The sequence below is a fragment of the Megascapheus bottae genome, chromosome 22 (assembly GCF_031878675.1).
Source record: "Megascapheus bottae isolate mThoBot1 chromosome 22, mThoBot2.hap1, whole genome shotgun sequence".
Classification (NCBI taxonomy): domain Eukaryota; kingdom Metazoa; phylum Chordata; class Mammalia; order Rodentia; family Geomyidae; genus Megascapheus; species Megascapheus bottae.
The window spans coordinates 12,613,539-12,633,865 of NC_143530.1; the positions used below are offsets into that span (position 1 = coordinate 12,613,539).

General features: G+C 47.0%; 2 protein-coding genes across 8 annotated transcripts in view; both read left to right on the forward strand.

Moving 5' to 3' along the window:
- The window catches only part of Nudt3 (nudix hydrolase 3), a 42,299-nt gene extending 38,256 nt beyond the window's left edge, over positions 1-4,043 (forward strand). The window contains exons 4-5 of the mRNA XM_090355854.1: positions 722-806; positions 3,471-4,043. Coding sequence (XP_090211980.1) covers positions 722-806; positions 3,471-3,649 — 264 coding nt within the window. The 3' untranslated portion in view covers positions 3,650-4,043. The remainder of the gene's footprint in view (positions 1-721; positions 807-3,470) is intronic.
- Positions 4,044-17,346: 13,303 nt separating this feature from the next.
- Positions 17,347-19,576, forward strand: Smim29 (small integral membrane protein 29). 7 transcript variants are annotated; one of them, XM_090355856.1, is made up of 6 exons: positions 17,347-17,432; positions 18,005-18,126; positions 18,349-18,535; positions 18,719-18,744; positions 18,869-19,076; positions 19,213-19,576. In XM_090355856.1, the coding sequence occupies exons 3-6, from the start codon at positions 18,425-18,427 to the stop codon at positions 19,276-19,278; spliced, it is 411 nt and encodes a 136-aa protein (XP_090211982.1). In that variant the 5' UTR covers positions 17,347-17,432; positions 18,005-18,126; positions 18,349-18,424; the 3' UTR covers positions 19,279-19,576. The 7 variants fall into 7 exon arrangements, with proteins under 7 accessions (XP_090211982.1, XP_090211987.1, XP_090211986.1 ...); XM_090355858.1 differs by having other exon boundaries at positions 17,369-17,432; positions 18,005-18,030; XM_090355861.1 differs by having other exon boundaries at positions 18,005-18,535; positions 18,971-19,076.
- Positions 19,577-20,327: the final 751 nt, after the last annotated feature.

Genomic DNA, 20,327 nt, shown 5'->3' on the forward strand with positions numbered 1-20,327 from the left:
GTTAATATGTTTGTAGAAATGGCTGCACTGGGGACTGTGAGTTTGGCATAGTGGTAGAGTGCTTGCCTAGCATGCACGAAGACCTGGATTTGATTCCTTGGTACCACAGAAAAAAGCCAGAAGTAGCTGGGTGTGCTGGGTCACACCTGTAATCCTAGCCACTCAGGAGACTGAGATCTGAGAATTGAGGTTCAAAGCCAGCCCGGGCACTGAAGAATATGAGACTCTTATCTCCCAATTCACCACTAGAAAACCAGAAGTGGTGCTATGGCTCAAAAGGTAGAGTAGTAGCTTTGAGCAAAAGAAGCTCAGGGGCAGTGCCTGTTCCCTGAGTTCAGGCTCCAGGACTGGCAAAAAAAAAAAAGAAAAAAAGGAAGCAGAGTCTTTATGCTTAAACATCTCTTGATATAGATATGTAGATGGGACTTGAACTCTTGGGCCTGGGCACTGTCCCTAAGCTCTTCAGCTCAAGGATACTACCCTACCACTTGATCCAAGAGCGCCACTTCGGGTTTTCTAGTGGTTTATTGGAGATAGGAGTCTCACAGACTTTAGTGCCTAGGCTGGCTTTGAACTGCTATCCTCAGATCTCAGCTCCTGAATAGGATTACAGGCTTGAGCCATTGCACCCAGCTTTTAAAGTGTGTCTCTTAAAGTAAACACAGCTAGGCTGTTCCAGGGGAAAAAAAAATCCCCCTCTGTTATTCTCTTTATGTTTCAGAACCAAGAGAGGAAGCACAGGACATATGTCTATGTGCTCATTGTCACTGAGGTGCTTGAAGACTGGGAAGACTCGGTTAACATTGGTAAGTTGAGTAGCTCCTGTAACCAAACATTACCCTACTACAGGGCATTGCTAAAACCCAAAACAAGGGCCTCAGAAGTAATAGATGGTCATGTGTGATAAAACAGGGACATACATTCAGAACTTGAAGTATTTAGAAATGTCTAAAAGGAAGCTGAATTTGTGTGTGTGTGTGTGTGTGTGTGTGTGTGTGTGTGTGTGTGTGTGTGTGTGTGTGTGTTGGTCTTGGAGTTTGAATTCAGGACCTAGGCAAGTACTCTGCCACTGATAGAATGTTATAGAAGTGTTAAACACCATGTTTATAAAGACACACCACCAGAAAGTACTTAAATAATATTGATTAGAGCCTTAGACCTGCAATCCTAACAATTCATGATCCTGAGATCTGAGGATCACAGTGCCTGGGCAGGGATGTCCATGAGACTCATATCTCCAATTAGCCACAAAAAGCCAGAAGTGGAGCTGTGGCTCAAGTGATAGAGTGTTAGCCTGAACACAAAAGTTCAGTGATACTGATCCAGTCCCAGAGTTCAAGTCCTAGGCTTGTCACCAAATACATACATATATACGTATGTATGTACAATTGGTAAGGAAAGAAGCAAAGATCACACACTCACAGGTATGCTGCTGACACACACCTGTAAGTGTAGTTACTTAGATGGTTGAAATCTTAGCTGGCTTGGGCAGGAAAACCCGTAAGACTCATCTCTAATCACACGAAAACTGAAAGTAGAACTGTTGCTCAAAGTGGTAGAGTGCTTGAGTAGAAAAGTTCAGGGACAGATGCCTAAGCATTGAGTTCAAGCCCCACAACTTACTAAAAAAAAAACAAAACCCACAAATGATAAAATTATGGTGTGTGTATGTATGCTAATTAGGACTGCATAAAATAGGAAGTAGATCAGTGTGTAATCCTATAATCCTGGGTACTTGGCAGGTTGATATAGGAGGTTCAAGGCCAGACAGAGCAACTTGATGAGACTTTAAAAAAAAAAAAAGCCAGATGCCAGTGGCTCATGCCTGTAAGCCTAGCTATTCAGGAAGCTCAGACCTGAGAGGCAAGGTTTGAAGCCCATCAGGCAGTCAAGTCTGTGAGACTCCTATTTCCATATAGCCACCAAAAGGCCACAAGTGGAGGTGTGGCTCAGTTGCAAAACAGAAAAGCAATACTGCCCAAACCCTGAGCTTAAGGCCCAGGACTGGCACAAAAAAAAAATGAGTAATGATTGTAGTGAGATTTTGTTGTTGTTGGTGGTGGTGGTGGTGGTTTTTAATGTTTTATTAGGTAGATCTGTAACGCTCTGTGAGGGGTAGGGCATACCAGTACTTGAACTTAGGACCTATTGCTCTCACTTGGGTTTTGGTTTTTAATCTTTTTTTTTTTTTTTTGCCAGTTGAGGGCTTGATACCAGGCTCCACATACCAACAGTCACTTGTTTGTTTTTGCCAGATCGGGGGCTTGGACTCAAGGCCCCAGTACTGTCCTTGGGCTTTCTCAAGGCTAGAGCTCTACCACTTGAGCCACAGCACTTTTCCCAGCTGAGGAATCGAAACTGGGTCCTCTTGCATGCTGTAGGCAAGCACTCTACCACTAGGTCAAACTCCCAGCCCCTTGGGTCTTTTTTTTTTAATCCACAGCCAATACTATATACTTGAGCCACACACCTAAGTTTGGCTAATTTTGCTGATTATTTGGAGATAAGTTTTGAGGATTTGGCTTGGCACTGGTGGCTCATGCCTGTTAGCTACTCAGAAGGCTGAGATCTGAGGATCACAATTCAAAGCCAAAGCCAGACTGGGCACTAAAGTCTGTGAGAGCAGTAGTAGAACACTAGCCTTGGGCTAAAGAACTCACAGACATCGCCCAGGACCAGAGTTCAATCCCCATGACCAAACCCAAAAAGAAATCTTGATGATTTTTCTCAGTAAACTGGCTTTGAATATCAGTCTTGAGATCTCAGTCTTCTGAGTAGCTGAGATTAGAGACATTACCCACTGGCTCCCAGCTTAAAAAACTTTTTAAACACAAGATTTAGTATTCTAAAGGGCCAGGAGCATAGCCTAGTGGTAGAGTGCTTGCCTAGCATACACAAATCCCTGGGCTTGATTCCTTGGTTCCCACATACACAGAAAAAGCTGGAAGTGGTGCTATGGCTCAAGTGGCAGAGCACTAGCCTTGAGCAAAACGTGTCCAAAGACAGTGTCCAGTCCCTGAGTTCAAGGCCCAGGACTGCCCCCCCCCAAAAAAAAAGTATTATTAAAGCCCAAACACGCCAAACTACTCTGGAGCCTCAGATCTGAGGATCTCAGTTTAAAGCCAGCTTGGGCACTAAAAAGTCCATGAGACTCTTATCTCCATTTAATCAGAAAACTGGAAGTGAGACTGGCAATTCTAGTAATTCCTGGGGTTTCTGCATAAGGCATTTCCACTTTTTTTTTTTTGCCAGTCCTGGGCTTGAGTTCAGGGCTGAGCACTGTCCTTGGACTTTCCTCAAGGCCTAGTGTTCTACCCTGAGCCACTGCACCACTTCTGGTTTTTTCTATGTATGTGGTACCGAGGAATCGAACCTGGGTCTTCGTGCATGCTAGGCAGGCATTCTACCACTAGGCCAAACTCCCGGCCCCTGCCCTCATTTCTTGTACTGCTTTCTTTATGCCTCCGCAGGAAGGAAGCGGGAATGGTTTAAAATAGAAGATGCTGTAAAAGTGCTGCAGTATCACAAACCTGTGCAGGCATCGTACTTTGAGACGTTGCGGCAAGGCTACTCCGCCAACAACGGCACCCCAGTGGTGGCCCCCACATACTCGGTTTCTACTCAGAGCTCGATGCCAGGCATCAGATGACTGAAGACTTCCTGTCAGAGATGGAAATTGGAAACTAGACTGAAGTGCAGATCCTCCCTTTCGCCCTGGCTCTCTTCACCTCTCCTCACAGACCTCTTCTTTCAAAAAGGCATGATGGGCCACAGAGAGGGGCATATTGATAATGTTGCTGTTTGGTGTTATGTGATGGCTTTTCTTCTTCCTATTGGGGGGGGGGCTGGGGATGTAATATGTAAGTACTTTTGTGCATGAACTGTCCCTCCCTTTTCTCACTCTTCCTCCCCTCTGAAAAGAGGCAAATAGTTTCCCCCACCCTGGCTTCTGAAGTATTCTTGTTGGTCTCATCCTACCCCTGACCAGACATTTTCTCTGATTTTTAATTTTTTTATTAAAAAATACCAATGTAAGATGAAAATTTTCAAAATTTGTTTTACAATGTGCTCTCCAGTAGGTCACTTACACCACAGGATACATTTATCTACACATTATATATCAGGCATATAATATGTAAATAAATGACTTAGAGGAATTTAGCTGTTTAATTTTTGAAGATTTTTAATTTTGTTTATAACTCAGAACATTTCTGGCATGGAGACCTTTCCAGTTAATCTACATGTTTGTTTTTGATGTAGCACCTAAAGAAGTTCCCTATTCCCTGGTCACGGACTATAGTTATGTAAAGTACAGGAAGAGTTTAGCTATCTTTGCAATGCTCGCAAGACTTAAGGCCTTCTGTTTTCTAAGCTGTGTTTTCATGGTAAGAAAAGGAACAGGAAGAAACCTATTTTCTTTCCCTTTACCAAGCAAGGAGCAAATAGCTTCAGCCCAGATCCGAAGAAACAGTGATAGAAACTGAATTCTGTCCTACATGTTCACAATAGGGATTGAACTGGATTCTTGTGATTACTGTCTCAAAAACTGGAGCATCAAGCGCATTTCTGTCCTGCCAGTTAGGATCTTTCCCATAACAACAGCTTCTCCTGTCCATGCATGCCTTATACCATGCTGATCTGGATATGGACCACCCCGTGTTTTAAAGCACCCTGCCCACTCCATCTGCATGCAGAGAACATGTGGAAAATGCTTGTCTCTGGAGTGTTGCAGCACTATGGTTGCATTGTGGAGCATGTGCAAAAATGTCCATTTTCTCTCCACTGGGCTATGAAAGGCAACCTTTTAGAGACTGCACAGTTGTTTCCTAGAGTGGCTACATAATGTTTTGGCTTACTGCAGCGATGCTGGTTTTGTGCTGGCCCTATTTGCCTAGTAAATGGTCTTGACTGGGGAGGGAGGCGAGGATGGGAGGTGGACACCGATGACCTGGCTTAGCACAGGAGATTGTCACTCTTAGTAGCATCTCCTTTGTTGAAACACAGCCAAGATGTGAAGTTAAAAATCGTGGTTATTTAAGAACTTTAATAAACTCTTGAAAACCTTTTGCTCTTCCCTCCCACCGGGGAAAAAGTGTATATATCTGGTAGACTGTGTCATTTAGTGTTCAGCATGTTGGGATACATATGTTAGTGAACTTTAACTTTTGCTGCCTATGTTCAATTTGCATTCTCTCTCTCTCACAGCCAAACATATAGTATGGCAGTTTTCCTAGGATGCCACTTTACATCTGGAAAAGGAAGTCTGTCCAGAAGCAGGGTCCAGTAGATAGAGCCCCACAGGAGTTGAGACCAAACTAAAATGCCAGCTTGCTGTTCACACTGCAAAGAAATACACTGCTTCTCGTTGCCTCCCTTAGAGCATTCTGAAGGTCTGTCCAAATACATAGCAGAACATAAAATAAATTGTAAGCGCCAAATAGAGCCCCCAAAACCCCACATTCTTCTAGATCATTCTTCCAGGTCAATTCTACCTTTAGGTTAGGGGTAGAACGTGCTTTGCAAGAAAACGGAGTGTTCCTGATAAAGAAACTGATAGTTGTAGAACTGGGCGGTTTTTCAGTGATCTGGTGACGCTTGACTGTGCTCGTGTTACAACTTGCCACCCCTTAAAAGTCCAGTTTTGGTTGTTGGAATCTGAGTCAAGAAAGTGAGGTGTGCCAAGTAATCCCTTTCAGTGAGATGAATGTATCCTAGAGAGACCGCTGCTGCTTTTTGGAACCAACAAAAGGAGGCTTTGTCTTAACACTGCCATTGCTGGGTCTCATGCCGTTCTCTGCAGCTCCAGGATGCTGATGAGCCGGACTGGTGTTTTTCCATCCTGGCACCATGATGGCTGTTGTGAGTGATGCATAGTTGGGGTCCTTTTGTGATTGCTTAGGCCCATCGTTGCAGCGACCTTTAACTCTCCAAAGAAAATAAAAAGAAACAAAGGAAGTACAACTACCCTATATGCAGAATGTGTTACTGACACAACATCGGATCACCCTACTGTGCTCTTTCAGGCTTGATGGAAGCAGTTCCTCTTTATTCTGTGTTCGTAGTAAATTTGCATGTCCTAGATTCTGGTCATTAGTGAAACATCTATCAGAGTCTTCTATACTCAGGATAGAAAACAAATATCAATGAATGTTTTTTAATTAACTTTTTTGAACTATAATACCTGTAATCGGCTGGGCGCTGGTGGCCCACGCCTGTAATCCCAGATACTCAGGAGGCTGAGATCTGAGGATCACTGTTCAAAGCCAGCCTGAGCATGAGAGTCTGTGAGACTCTTGTCTCCAGTGAACCACCAGAAGACCAGAAGTGATGCTGTGGCTCTAAGTGGTAGAGTGATAGCCTTGAGCTGAAGAACTCAGGGACAGTGCCCAGGCCCAGATTTCAAGCCCCACAACTGACAAAAAAAAAAACAACAAGACAAAACAAACAAAAAAACCTGTAATCTTGACCCTCGGGAGGCTAACATGAAAGGATTTTGAGATCAACCTGAACTATATAGTAGTATGGACCCATGTCTCCAAAAAAAAAAAAAAGAGGGCCAGGAGTTTGGCCTAGTGGTAGAGTGCTTGCCCAGCATGCATGAAGACTTGGGTTCCATTCCTTGCTGCTACATATATAGAAGAAAGTCAGAAGTGGTGCTATGGCTCAAGTGGTAGAGCTCTAGCCTTGAGAAAGCCCAAGGGCAGCACTCAGGCCCTGAGTTCAAGCCCCAGGACTGGCAAAAAGAAAAAAGAAATTTGTTTATAAATTGCAGCTGTTGGAAAAACACTGGTGAGATCATGTTATCTTTTTGGAACAGGATGCGTGTGTAGTGTAAAGAAGAAAGAAGGGCTACTTGACTCAACCACATTACATTTTCTGTAGCCTTCCAGAATCAGTGCAGCCCAGGAAACAGGAGTCTTGCTTTTTTTTTTTTTTTTTTTTTTTGGCAGTTCTGGGGCTTGAACTCAGAGCCTGAGCACTGTCCTTGGGCTTTCTCAAGGCTAGAGCTCTACCACTTGAGCCTCAGCAGCACTTCTGGCTTTTTTCTATGTATGTGGTTACAGAGGAATCGAACCTAGGTCTTCCTGCATGCTACACAAGCACTCTACCACAAGGCCAAACTCCTGGCTGCCCTCCATTTAGAATTGGGACAATTCCTGGAGAAGTGATTTTTTTGCTTTAAGAGAGAAATGGGAATTGGCTGTAATTAATAATACTGCTCCTCCATTGTAATCTCATTGGTGTTGCAGATAGTAATCCAAGGGCTGGGAATGTGGCTTAGTGATAGAGTGCTTGCCTAGCATGCGTGAACCTCTGGGTTTGATTCCTCAATACCACATAAACAGAAAAAGCAATTGCAAATGGATGTAGTTCTTGAAAATTATTGTTGTCCGTGTGTTCAGTTGCTTTGTGTCAACACAGGTCCTAGGCTCCCAGGTTTTAGGCAGACTGCTTTGGAGGCTAGTAGCCTCCCACCTGCTGCACAGTGTTAGCTTGTCTTCACATTAGCCTCAGAAACTTGAAGCTGATAATCCTCCAAGGAGAAGATGCTGATCAAGACATCCAAGAAATTGACAGCTGGGGCTGGGAGTTTGGCCTAGTGGTAGAGTGCTTGCCTAGCATGCATGAAGACCCTGGTTTGATTCCTCCATACCATATATATAGAAAAAGCTGGAAGTGGTGTATGGCTCAAGTGGTAGAGCTCTAGCCTTGAGAAGGCCCAAGGACAGTGCTCAGGCCTTGAGCTCGAGGCCCAGGAATGGCAGGGGCGGGGGGGATAAAATCAGTGGCTAGAAGGGGGAAGCCTTTACTTTGTGCCTCTTGCAGGCAGTTGTTTAGCCACTCCAGTTTTCTTTGGTTGACAGTCTCAGTTTTGAAACCCAAGATCTTACTTTTTACAAGACAATAACACAAAAGACAGTTCAACTAGATGTTCACTTAAAAAAGCCATGAAATAGCATTGCCTTTTTCCCAGGTTTATCACCATTACGTATTCCATCCTTTTATCTTGCCCGCCCCCAAACACAATGTAGGCCACATGTGAAAATTCTAGATTGAGTCAGAGAACATATGTTTGGGTTGAGAAGAGCTATATACTACCTGCTTTCTTTTCTGTAGTCATTTGATTTCTAGAACATCTCAACAATCCAGTCATGCCAAACAGCAACCAAAACCTTTGCTATCAGCATTTACTTTAGCCTCTGGGAGACTTGGCCTTTCTGGTTTATTTGCCTGTTTTTTGTTCAGGACCCAGCAGCATAGTGTAGTACTGGTAGTTAAAAAGTCAGTCAGTCCACACAGATTTTTATAAGTGCTGGGTTGTTCTGTTACGGTCTTAAATACTTTCAAACTGGTTTATAATCAAAGAAAGAATGGTGGGTAGAATAAGCAGGATTTTAGCCAGTGTGTCTGTCATAAGAAAGACGGCTGCCAGCTGGGCAAGTGCTTAATTAAGGAACACAGGAGCATTGGAAGATGTTGGGAACCACTATAAAATGAAAGTAAGCAACATGTCTCACTTTCTCAGGTGCATCAGAGAGAGGAATAGAAGCTTGATGGGAGCATGTGAAAACCTGCTTTTGCCAGCCTGGCCTTTATTTTAAGGACCCAGCTTTCCACCCTATCTAGGACTTTGGCAGAAAATGGACCGGAGGGGCAGCAAGGGCTCATCTTGTAGCTCCAGTTGAGAAGTGTAACCTGCCAGGAACCGAAGGCCTTTTTTTTTTTTTGGTCAGGATAATGTATAGAGGGGTTACAATTACATTTGTCATGAAGTAGGTGTATTACATTGATACCCCTTCTCATGGTTTTGTCTCTTTTTCCCTCTCCCATTCTCCCTTTTTTATTGTCAGTCCTGGGGCTTGAACTCAGAGCCTGGGCACTGTCCTTGTAGCCGAAGGCTTTTGAAGGGGCTTTCCCCTCCACTCCACTTAGACTGTAGCCTCAGAAAGGGACCAGAGGATAGTGAGCGTCAGAGAATAGGCTCTGGGACCATACCAGTTTAAAAGATGAGCTAGACATTCAGGTTTCCCTTCTGGCCAACTTCCTGTGTAAGTGTGTTTAACTCTTTCTAAAGCTAGAAGTCTGTCTTGTCCCTTCCCCTGTGCACTCGTGATCAAGTTCTGAACTTGTCCAGAACTGAGGCACAGACCCAGGGCCCTTGACCCAGGGACAACAAACAGATTTAAATCATCTTTGGAGAGAGTAGTAAGAATAACACTGAATGAGCTTGGGAGAACTGGGGATCCAAGGAATGTCACTTGTGGAGAAGGGAATGGGGTTGATGTCGTCCTTAAACTTATTGGTACTTGGTGCAGGGCCATGAAGTAGAGAGTTGGTGTGACAGTGGCCTTGCCCTCGATCTACACACTTAGCCTGCGGGTGCATGGTCTTGTTTTCTCAGATACCCCTGTGAAAAGTCAAGCATGTCTTGCTTGCTCAGGAACATCTGCCCAGGTCTGGCTACTTGCCCAGGGTCTTGGGGTGTGCCTAAGGAGACTGGCACTACAAGAGAGAAGAAGGTGGAAAGAAACTTTCTTGGAGTGTGGGTGGGATTTTCAGGCTTCCTTCACATCTTTTCCCATGGATGCAGCCAGAGGTAGTGGAGGGTTGGGAGGAGGGCTGCGAGGGACCGGGCTAGCCTCAGCCCCAGGTTTGGCCAGAGACAGGTGCCTGCAAATGCCATCTATCCCACTCTCCTTTTCAGCAGGCCAGCCCTAGATATCCTTTCCGTGGGTTTCATATAATCAGAGCCCCCTGCATGATGCAAGCAAGGGGAACAGAGAGACCCTTCCCCTATAGTGTAAAGAAAGCTTTGGTTCTATGCTAGAATTCACTCCCATAGCCAACTCCTCCATTTGTTTAAAAAAAAAAATGCTTAAACTTGTGTGTGCGCTGTTCCTTTCTCTGTTAAATCTGCTTCCTTCCATCTGAGCTATGTGGGAGGGAAGGGCACTAGAATTGTAGGTTGTAATCTTGTGCCAACCAATAAAAACCAGTATTTCACACACATTGCCAGTAGTGTCTGGTCTCTTCTTTGCCGAGGTTTCTTGAGTTTTTTTTTTTTTTTTTTTTTTGCCAGTCCTGGGCCTTGAATTCGGGGTCTGGGCACTGCCCTTGAGCTTTTTCAGGGCTAGAGCTCTACCACTTGAGCCACAGCACCATTTCTGGCTTTTTTTCTATGTATGTGGTACTGTGAGATCAAACCCAGGTCCTCGTGCATGCTAGGCAAGCGCTCTACCACTAGGCCAACTCCCAGCCCTTCTCTGAGATCTTTATGTTCATCTTTTGGTTTCATTCCCTGCTGAGTTGTGAAGAACAGTGTGGTGAGGACAAAGTGTAGAAACGAGTGAGAACCCGGCAAAGGAATCTGACTTCATATATGAGACATGTTCTTGAACCAGGCAAAGTAAGGGCAGCCTGCGCCTCAGAAGTGGCCAGGAGAGCTTGGAGAGGGGCCAGGTGGAAGCTACACAGTGCCTACCACACAGAAGGGTGAGTGCCTGGGGACAAACGGATAGAAAAGCAAGAAGAACAGCATGTCCTAATTATATCAATATATCCATCCACTGGCACAAGCTGGTGTCTTACAGCAGACCTAGGTGACAGCACTCTGGCCAGATGGTATAGGCCAGGAAAGCCACTGTCAGTGAAAGAGGGCTATTTCCAGGAAACGAGTTGAAAGGCTTTCACACCAACTATGTGCCCAGAGAGAAGTTAGCACCAATGTCAAGGCAAGTCGCATTGCTGATACGATTATCTTATGTAGAAAGAAAGCCAAAAATAAGCAAAAAGTTGGTCACTAAATGCTGATAGCCTGTTAACTTCAATTCCACAGAATAAACGTCTAGCCACTTATTCCAGGCAGGCACCCTTACCCTTAAGATTCAGATTCTGTAAACTAATCCTTACTCAGTCTATCTTCTGGGGACCTTCCTCTTTAAAAATAAAACAGAAAAACAGGATATTGCTATGTAACTCAGGTTGCCCTCCAGTTCTCTCTTTTTAATTATGTAAGAAGTTTCACAGGGCTGGAAATATGGCTTAGTGGTAGAGTGCTTGTCTAGCGTGTATGAAACCCTGGGTTCAATTCCTCAGTACCTCATACACAGAAAGACAGCAGTGGTACTAGCCACTACTAGCAGTGCTGTAGTAGAGTGCTAGCCCTGAGTTGAAGCCCTAGAACTGGCAAAAAAAAAAAAAAAAAAAAAAGACTGTACAGAGGGGGTTTCAATTCAACATGTCAACTTATGAGTAAAATGCATCTTCATAAATGTCACCCCTTTCTGTCTTTTGGTCTCATGCTCTTGATCCCTCTGCCTCATCTTCCACATGCTAAATCTTAGGCTATACCATCACACAGGGCTTCTCCCCCCCCACTCAGGTCAAAGGGTTCTTTCTCAGTCCTGTGCAAAATGAGACTGAGCTCACTGATGCTGACACCGGTGACAGTAAACCCGTGTGGGGCAGGCAGCATCCACCGGCATGTCTGAAATCTCCACCAGCCATGTCATAGCTCTGTGGCCCAGCAGTTGAGGGGTAGCGCTTACTAACAGCATGTTTATTACTTGTCTTAGTTCTTAGTTTTGTTCTCAGAGTAAATGCAAGGTGTGGCATCCTTTTGTCTGTAGACTAGTCTTCCCATAGCCTTCAGAACTTGGGGCTAAACATAAAATCTAAAGAGGATGCCGGAGAATTTGAGCATAGTTGGTGAGTGAAAACCAACCCAAAAGACAGCAGGATAGGTCTTGGCCAGTGTGGAAAGGGTACCATGATGTCTGGTGGTCTGTGATCATGACTCTCCTGGCCACTCCCCATGGCAGTCCCCTTCATCCTGATCCCTAGGGAGCCTGAAGGCATGCTTGATGGCGGCCCAGTTTCAGATCTGGTACCCAGCTAGCATCTAAGAGAGTGCAGCCAATAGGCTGCATCCTGAATACCAGCAGTATGCTGAACTCAAGGCATAGGACTCTCACAGACGCACTGGCTGAGGTAGCAGTTGGCATTCAATGGAGAGAGAGTAATTCACAAGAAATCAGCTAGAAGAGGAAGGGAGAATGGACTGTCAGTCACCGAAAGGCTGACACTAAGTCAGTGGCATGAAGGTGGAGCCGTTGACAGGCTCTGTGGTCTTAGGTAAATGTCCTCAGTTACTGTGAATATCAAGTCAGAGAAGGTGCTTGGCTTCAAAGTGACTTGCCCTATTTGGGCAATGTTAAAAACTGTACCAGACACACAGGCACCAATTACTCACACTTGTATTCCTAAATACTCAAGAAGCTGGGATCTGAGGATCTTGATTCAAAATCAGTCCAGACAAACAAATTCAAGAGATTTTCTTTCCTTGTCTATTAAGGGGCCTGAACTTGGGCCTGGGCAGTGTCCCAAGCCTTCGTTTGAAGGCTGGTACCCTACGACTTTGAGCCACAGTTCTACTTCCATTTGTTTTGTTTTGTTTTGTAGGTCATGGGGCTTGAACACAGCCTGGGCGAATTCAGCTCAAGGCTACTGCCCTACCCTTGAGTCAAGCCCCAATTTCCGTTTCTTTGTTTTTTTCTTTTTTGCCATTCCTGGATTTGAGCTCAGGGCCTGAGCACTGTCCTTGGGATTTCCCAAGGCTAGAGCTCTATCACTTGAGCCACAGCACCACTTCTAGCCTTTTTTTTGTATGTTGTACCAAGGAACTGAACCTGGGTCTTTGTGCATGCTAGAGCAAGCACTCTACCACTAGGTCAAACTCCTGGCCCCAATTCCTGTTCTAGATGCGTCTCAGGTCCTTTTGTGCCAGGCTGGCTTTGAACCTTGACCTTCAGATCTCAGCCTCCTGAGTATCTAGGATTACAGGTGTGAGCCACTGTGCCAAACTTCCACGTGCAATTTAATGGTGGTTAATTGGAGATAAGAGCCCCACAGACTTCTGACTGAGCTGGCTTTAAATCCTGATCATCACATCTCAGCCTCCCGAGTAACTAGGATCATAGGCATGAGCCTCTAGCACCCGGCTTCCAAAAGACTTTTATCTCCAATCAGTAGCAATAAAGCCAGAGCTGGGGTTGGGAGTGTGGCCTAGTGGGAGAGTGTTTGCTTAGCATACACAAAAGCTGGGATTTGGTTTCTTGGTACCACTTACACAGAAAAAGCTGGAAGTGATATTGTGGCTCAAGAGCTCTGCCTTAAGAAAGCTCAAGGCCCTAAGTTCAAGCCCCAGGACTGGCAAAAAAAAAAAAAAAAAACTGAGCAAGAGTGCAAAGCCCTGGGCTAGGAGTTTGGCCTAGTGGTAGAATGCTTGCCTAGCATGCTCAAAGACGTGGGTTCAATTCCTCCATACCACATATATAGCAAAGCCAGAAGTGTGGCTCAAGTGGTAGAGCTCTAGCCTTGAGAAAGCCCAAGGACAATGCTCAGGCCCTGAGTTCAAGTCTCAAGATTGGCAAAAAAAAACAAAACTGTAAAGCCCTGAATTTAAACACAGGTATCAGCACACACACACACACACACACACACACACACACACACTACATAATATGAATAAAGTTACTACAGACAAAAGCAGTAACAATACTAGTGATAAATGCCATGGAAAAAAAGACCAAGGGCCGAGTAACTGCCCCAAGGGAGGAAACATGACCAGATGGCTCAGAAGGGACAAGGGGGGGGGGGCGGTGCTCAGCTGGAGGTACGCTTGTGGGAGGGCTGAGCACAGAGCTTGATGATAGTGAGGGGCCCAGTCTGGAACCTGATGGCTACAGTGAGCCACGGGAAACTTGAGCCGGGGTCAGGTGGCTTGGCAGGAGCCTTCTGAACTTTCCTCTCATAACTCAGAAAGCAGCCAAGGCTTTAAAAACAGCAGTGACTGCATCAGGCTGCACACAGGGAAAATAACCACTTCCTCTTGAGGCTCACAGGGCTCCAAGCCTTGATGACAGGTCTTCCAGCTCATAGGCAAGGAAACAGAGACTTAGAAAAACCAACTACAGGGCCAGGAGTTTGGCCTAGTGGTAGAGTGCTTGCCTAATATGCACGATGCTCTGGGTTCAATTCCTCAGTACCACATACACTGAAAAAAGCCAGAAGTGGTGCTGTGGCTCAAGTGATAGAGCGCTGGCCTTGAGGAAAGCCCAAGGACAGTGCTTAGGCCCTGAGTTCAAGCCCCAGGACTGGCAAAAAAAGAAAGAAAAAGAAAGGAAGAAAAGAACGAAAGAAGGAAAGAAAGACCAACTACACTAATGAAACTGACAAATTTCTCTTTTTCTTTTTCTGTGCCTGGAGCTTGAACTCTGAGCCTGGGCATTGTCCCTGAGCTTCTTTGGCTCAAGTCTAGGGCTCAACCACTAAGCCACAGTGCTACTTCTGGCTTTCTCTGAGTAGTTTATTGGAGATGAGTGTTTTGTGTACTTTCTGTCCTGAGATGGCTTTAAGCACTATCCTTGAGTGAAAAGCTAAGGCAGACATTCTGTCTCTGGGTTCAAGCCTCAGTGCTGTCAGACAAACTAAATTAGTGGCAAAGGTAACTACGCAAGTAAATACAAAGCATATTATTGCATTTTTGGTTTACAGTATACTTTTTTCTCTTTTATATGATTTCAAAGACAAATGCATGAAGCAGTAATTACAAATATGTTATGTATGCAATGTATAAATGTATAAAGTATAAAATAGCAACCTAATTGTAAATGTATCATATGTATGCCATGTATAAATATATAAACTTATAAAATAGCAACCCAAAGAGAGGGGATAGAACTAAATAGGAGCAGGGCTTGGAGTGTGACCTAGTAGAAATGTGCTCGCCTAACAGGCATGGAGCCCTGGGTTTAATGCCCCAGAACCACATACACAGACAAAGCTGGAAGTGGTGCTGTGGCTCAGGTGGCAGAGTGCTGGCTTTGAACAAAAAGTGTTCAAGGACAGTGTTCAGGCTTTCAGTTCAAGCCCCAGGACTGGCCAAAAAAACCCCAACAGAATAGGAGTAGTTAATTCCTATATGCTATGAAAGCTAGGATGGTGTCAGTTCAATCTAATATAAATTCATCTACATCTTATTAAGTACAGTTCAGTAATGTGTGTCTTGCCATCTATTCTCCATTTTGCCTACATTGCAAAAAGTTATTCCTGCCAGGTGCCAGTGGCTCACTCCTGTAATCCTAGCTATTCAAGAGGCTGAGATCTGAGTATCATGTTCAAAGCCAACCCAGGCAGAAAAGTCCCCATGAGACTCTTGTCTCCAATTAACCAGTTCAAAAACTGGAAGTGGCCGAGCATGGTGGTTCACACCTATAATCCTAGCAACTCTGGAGGCTGAGATTTAAGGATCCAGGTTCAAAGCCAAGCCTGGCTACTACAAAGCTGTGAGATTCTTATCTCCAGTTCATCTCTAGAAAAGGGGAAGTGGGGCTGTGGCTTAAGGGTAGGGTAGTAGCCTTGAGTTGGACAGCTCCCAGGCCCAGAGTTCAAGCTCCATGACCAAAAACAAAACACTGGAAGTGGCGCCCTGGGTCCTGTGGTAGAGCTCTTTCTTGAGCACAGAGGCACAGGGACAGCTCCCAGGCCGAGTTCAAGCCTCACAATGACGTTATTCCTAACACTGTCCCACAATTCTTGTCTGCAGAACTTGAAATATAATGTTACCTCTAACATTCCTGCTATTAGCAACTTGTCTTCTGGTGGTTTTGGTTTTGTTTTGTTTTTTTCTGGATCAATTTTGTGATCATCTCAAGAAGCAAGTTTGGTTTCATGATTCCCTCCTTTCTATTTTCAATTGTAATTCATCTCTTTACTGATAATTGTTTCTTTCCTCCTTCACTGGGGACTATGGCCTAGTGGTACAGTGCTTACCTAGCATGCATGAAGCTCTGGGTTTAATTCCTTGGTACCACATCCACAGAAAAAGCCAGAAGTGGTGCTGTGGCTTATGCGGTAGAGTGCCAGCCTTGAGTGAACTCAAGGATAGTGCCAAGGCTCTGAGGCCAAGCCCAGGACTAGCAAAACAAATAAGCAAACAAATAAATAGAGACATTCTAGTTTTTAGGCCTCCTACAGATTCTGATTTTTTTTTAATTTTCTATTCAGTTCAAAATATGTGCTAATATTCTTTGATCCAGCTATTTAATCCCTTTTCTAAATATCTGAGGATTTCCCAAGGACGTTTCTGTTACTAATCTTTAACATTTCCTTGTGACTTCGTCCTTTTTACCCTCTATAGCCTGTTTGAGAGCTGTTCTCCTTACTTCTTCCTCCTCCTCCTCCTCCTTCTCCAGTGCCTCCTCCTCCTCTTCTTCTTTTTTTTTTTGTTGGTCATGGGACTTGGACCCTGGTCCTGGGCGTTGTCCCTGAGCTCCTCAGCTCCAGGCTACTGCCCTACCCCTGGAGCCACAGCCCCACTTCCCATTTTCTACCTGCTGGCTTTGGAATAGATCCTCAGATCTCAGCCCATGAGCCACTGCACCTGGTGGCCACTGCCAGGGCCACTGCCTCCTCCTCCTCCTTCTTCCTCTTCTTCTCTCAAGGCTAAGGCTCTAACATTTGAGCCATAGCCCCACTCTGGCTTTTCAGTCGCTTACTGGAGATAAGCGTCTCATGGACTTTCCTCCCCGGGCTGGCTTTGAACTGTGGTCCTCAGATCTGTTTCCTGAGTAGTTAGGATTACAGAGGTGAGCCACTGTGATCTGCCCAGTTGTTCTCTTGATTGTCGTTGATGGTTTCTATCTCTCTCCAGTTTTTTCCCAACCATTTGTGATTTTGAAGAGATCTTGTATAAAATTATAAGGTTCCATACATAATTATATGTATATGGACATTAATTTAAGGTATGTGTGGACCTGTAAACGCGGGTTATTATTGAATATTATGTAATGACGTCATTTATGTTATTACATATAATACATAATGCAATACATTAATTACATAATCTATTAATTATATCATACAATATATGTTACGTATGTATTCTGTAGATGGGGGAGGCTGGGAGACACGAGGGAGACTGATGGAAGACGGGATATTGATCGAGATGCATCTTCCGAACGGTCATGTTGAGCTGGAACTTCTTTGTACACTTAAAGATCATTTAAAAACAAGAAAACAAGCACGTTAGGTCCTGGAGCTTCAACCAGAAGGGAGAAGCCCGCAGCCGGGCCTGACTTCCAAGCACCCCGCGTTCGCGCCGTGGCCTGGACTGTGCCCGCCCCCACCACCGCGCGGCCCTCGACCGCCCCCTGCCGCCGCGGCTGGACCCTGCACGCCGGCCATCCCGCCTTTGCACCGCCCACCCTGCTCCGGATTGGAGGCTCCGGAAGACTCCATTCGCCACGGGATTGGTCGCGGCCTGGCCGTGGCCCCGCCCGCCTCCCGGGTCCTTTGATCACGCGCACGCCTGTTCTTCCGGGCCAGGCAGCCAACTCCGGGCGTTCCGGTCCGGCCTGCCGCAGCGGGAGGTAAGGCACGGTCCGGGAGAACTGGCTGCGGGCGCGGGGTTTCGGGGTGCAGGGAGGGCGGCCGCGCGGCGCTCTGCCGACCTCCCCAGAGCCTCCTGCCTTCGCGGGAGCTGCCTCTCTCCGCCCAGGCGCGGCCCGATGCCCGCGCCACCCTGGCTTTCCTCGGCCCGGGACGGTGAGCTTGGGATGGAGTAGGGCAAGCCTGGTGCCCCGCGGACTCGGGACCGGTTGCTTGTTCTATTATCCTCCGGACAGAGACCCGAGCAAAGCCGGGGCACGAACTTGGGCGGGCCTCGTGCCGCGGTCCTCCCCAGGAGGATCTCCTGACAGGGCAGGTCCCCCCACCTCCCCGGTCAGCCCGGGACAAGAGGGAGGGGCTTGGGCGGAGCCCCGGCTGGGGACCAGAGGGAGGTGACATCATCTGGGAGACAGGGGCCAGCTCTACCTAGACCGGTGGCGGGGGTAGCTGTATCGAGGGTGACAAATGTAGGCTTGGGACTAATCAGGGCTGGCGCCGGTGCAGGACCCTCCTGTTGATTTATTTACTCTTTCTGTTTTGCCTCATTGGATAGGTGCCGACATCCCCAGTGGTCTGGAGGTCCGAGGCAGGAGCCGAGAACCTGCACCTAACCTTTCCCCAGCAGTGGAGACTTGCAAATGTTGAACCAGTATCTAAGCTGGGCCCCACCCAGATGTAGGCATAGGAGCTGGGCAGGAAGCAGGCTCTGGAGCTGGGCCTTCCCTGGTTCCCTTTCCCCCAGCTAAGAGCAGCAGGGGGAGGAATCACTCTGCTAGCAGTGACACCTACCTGGATGTATTGGCTCACCTGAGTTTTCACATATCTCCAGCTCCAGGGGAGGGACCAGAATCTGCTATCTCTGTAGGCACGATTGATACACCTCCCTTCCTCTCCCAGGGAGCCCGCTGGAGGGAGGCGCCCTCCCAGGCACCGCTGCCCATGCTGACCACCCAGCGCTTCACCTGCCGATGTCATGAGTAACACGACTATGCCCAATGCCCCCCAGGCCAACAGTGACTCCATGGTGGGTTATGTGTTGGGGCCCTTCTTCCTCATCACCTTGGTCGGAGTGGTGGTGGCTGTGGTAAGGAGCCTCCAGCATACACACACAGACACCTATACCCTTGCCAGGGCACGGGCTGGGTGGGCCTGGACTAGGGCACATAGCATCGCAGCTGTTGACAGAGAGGAGGGGGTGGAGGTTGGCACAACCCTAACAGTGGTCCAACCTGGGACCACAGCCTCCACAGTGCTGTCTCTGTTACAGGTAATGTATATCCAGAAGAAAAAGCGGTGAGTGTCCCTGCCCTGCACCACACCCACTTCCAATTTTCTTCCTTGCACCCACTGTTAGGTGCACCTCAGCTATCCAGATCCAGGCCTGGGAACTTAAGTTTTCCTTGGTTCTGCTCTTAAGCTTCCTCCTGGAGAAGACCCCTGTCATAGCCTCATGTGTATTAGGAAGAGCACGAGACAGTGGTGTCCAGCAGAGCCTGTGCTCAGTTCCTCCTATTCCCAGGGTGGACCGCCTCCGCCATCATCTCCTCCCCATGTACAGCTATGACCCCGCTGAGGAGCTGCACGAGGCAGAGCAGGAGCTTCTCTCAGATGTGGGAGACCCCAAGGTGAGCACTCTAAGGGGACAGTGAGGTGGGATCACTGGCTCTTTCTTTCCCCAAGCCATAGCCTGAAAAGAGCCTTAGCTCCCTGAAGACTCCCAGGAAGCTAAGCACAGCCCTAAGGCATGGCTTTCCCCCACAGGTGGTACATGGCTGGCAGAGTGGCTACCAGCACAAACGGATGCCCTTGCTGGATGTCAAGACTTAACCCCTTTGCACTGACCCTTAGGGTGGGTCTTGCAGTTGCCACAAGCACCGAGCCTTTGATTCTTTCCCCTCTTAACCTGTGGACCAAGCTTACACCCCCCACCCCCCGCAGGCAGCTCTTCCCTTGGGGTGGGGTCAGGCTCCAGGGAGGGAGACAGCTTTGCTTTCTCCAGCCAGCTTGGACTTGGCTTTGGCATAAATCCCCAGGAGGGTTTTGGAACCATTTCCATGGTGACCAGCTCAGATGTATAGCACTCAGCATACACATATACTGTAAATAAAATGTTTTGTGGCTAGGAGTGTGAGTGATTTTATTTCAAGGCCTTAAAGGACCTCCCTGCTGCCATGTGCATTGCTATCCTAGTCCCCAGCCTGTGGGGTGAGGACAAGGCCACAGGCCTGATGATCTCCTTTGCATACCACCTTCCAACTCTGGAACACAAACCACAAACTCCATTCCAGAAAAGGATATTTTTATTCAAGTAACTGCAAATAGGAAACTGGAGGGGGAGCCCCAGGCTGGGACAAATAATGGCCTCCCCTCCCCCAACCGGACAAGGGGAGACAGTGGCCCTACACCCTTCACACAATCAACACAGACCCCCCACACACTCAGCTGCAGCATCCTAGGGGCAGGACCCCACCTTCCCTGGGACTGGGGTGGTTCTCAACCCAGCCTTGTGCCCCAGACCCCTTCCCCATGAAATGTCTTGGGGGAGGGAATGCGGGGTGAGCGGGAGGCTATGATGAACTGAACGTTTGGCAGCGCTGGTAGCAGCAGCAATGATGGATGTCTTAAGAATGAAACATTGAACAAAAAACAAAACAAAAAAAAAAAATCAACACAACTGTCCAGAGGTAGTTTGTGAACAGAGGAAAAGATGGAACCAGAACCTTGGGGGATGGGTAGGCAAGGGAGGGGGTAGGCAGGGCGAACTCCTTATTAGTGCCCCCCGAATGAGGGGAACAGCCTAGAGCAGAAGTGGGAATGCTAGATCCCTTGGTGAGACCAGGAGGGTGGGGCCCCACCTATTGCCCTCTTACCTGTTC

Excerpts from the sequence above, each read along its gene's own strand:
- Smim29 (XM_090355856.1), top strand. The coding sequence starts at position 18,425 with ATGAGTAACACGACTATGCCCAATGCCCCCCAGGCCAACAGTGACTCC. Across the intron at positions 18,536-18,718 it reads TCGGAGTGGTGGTGGCTGTG|GTAATGTATATCCAGAAGAA; the intron begins GTAAGGAGCCTC and ends TCTCTGTTACAG. Across the intron at positions 19,077-19,212 it reads CAGATGTGGGAGACCCCAAG|GTGGTACATGGCTGGCAGAG; the intron begins GTGAGCACTCTA and ends TTTCCCCCACAG.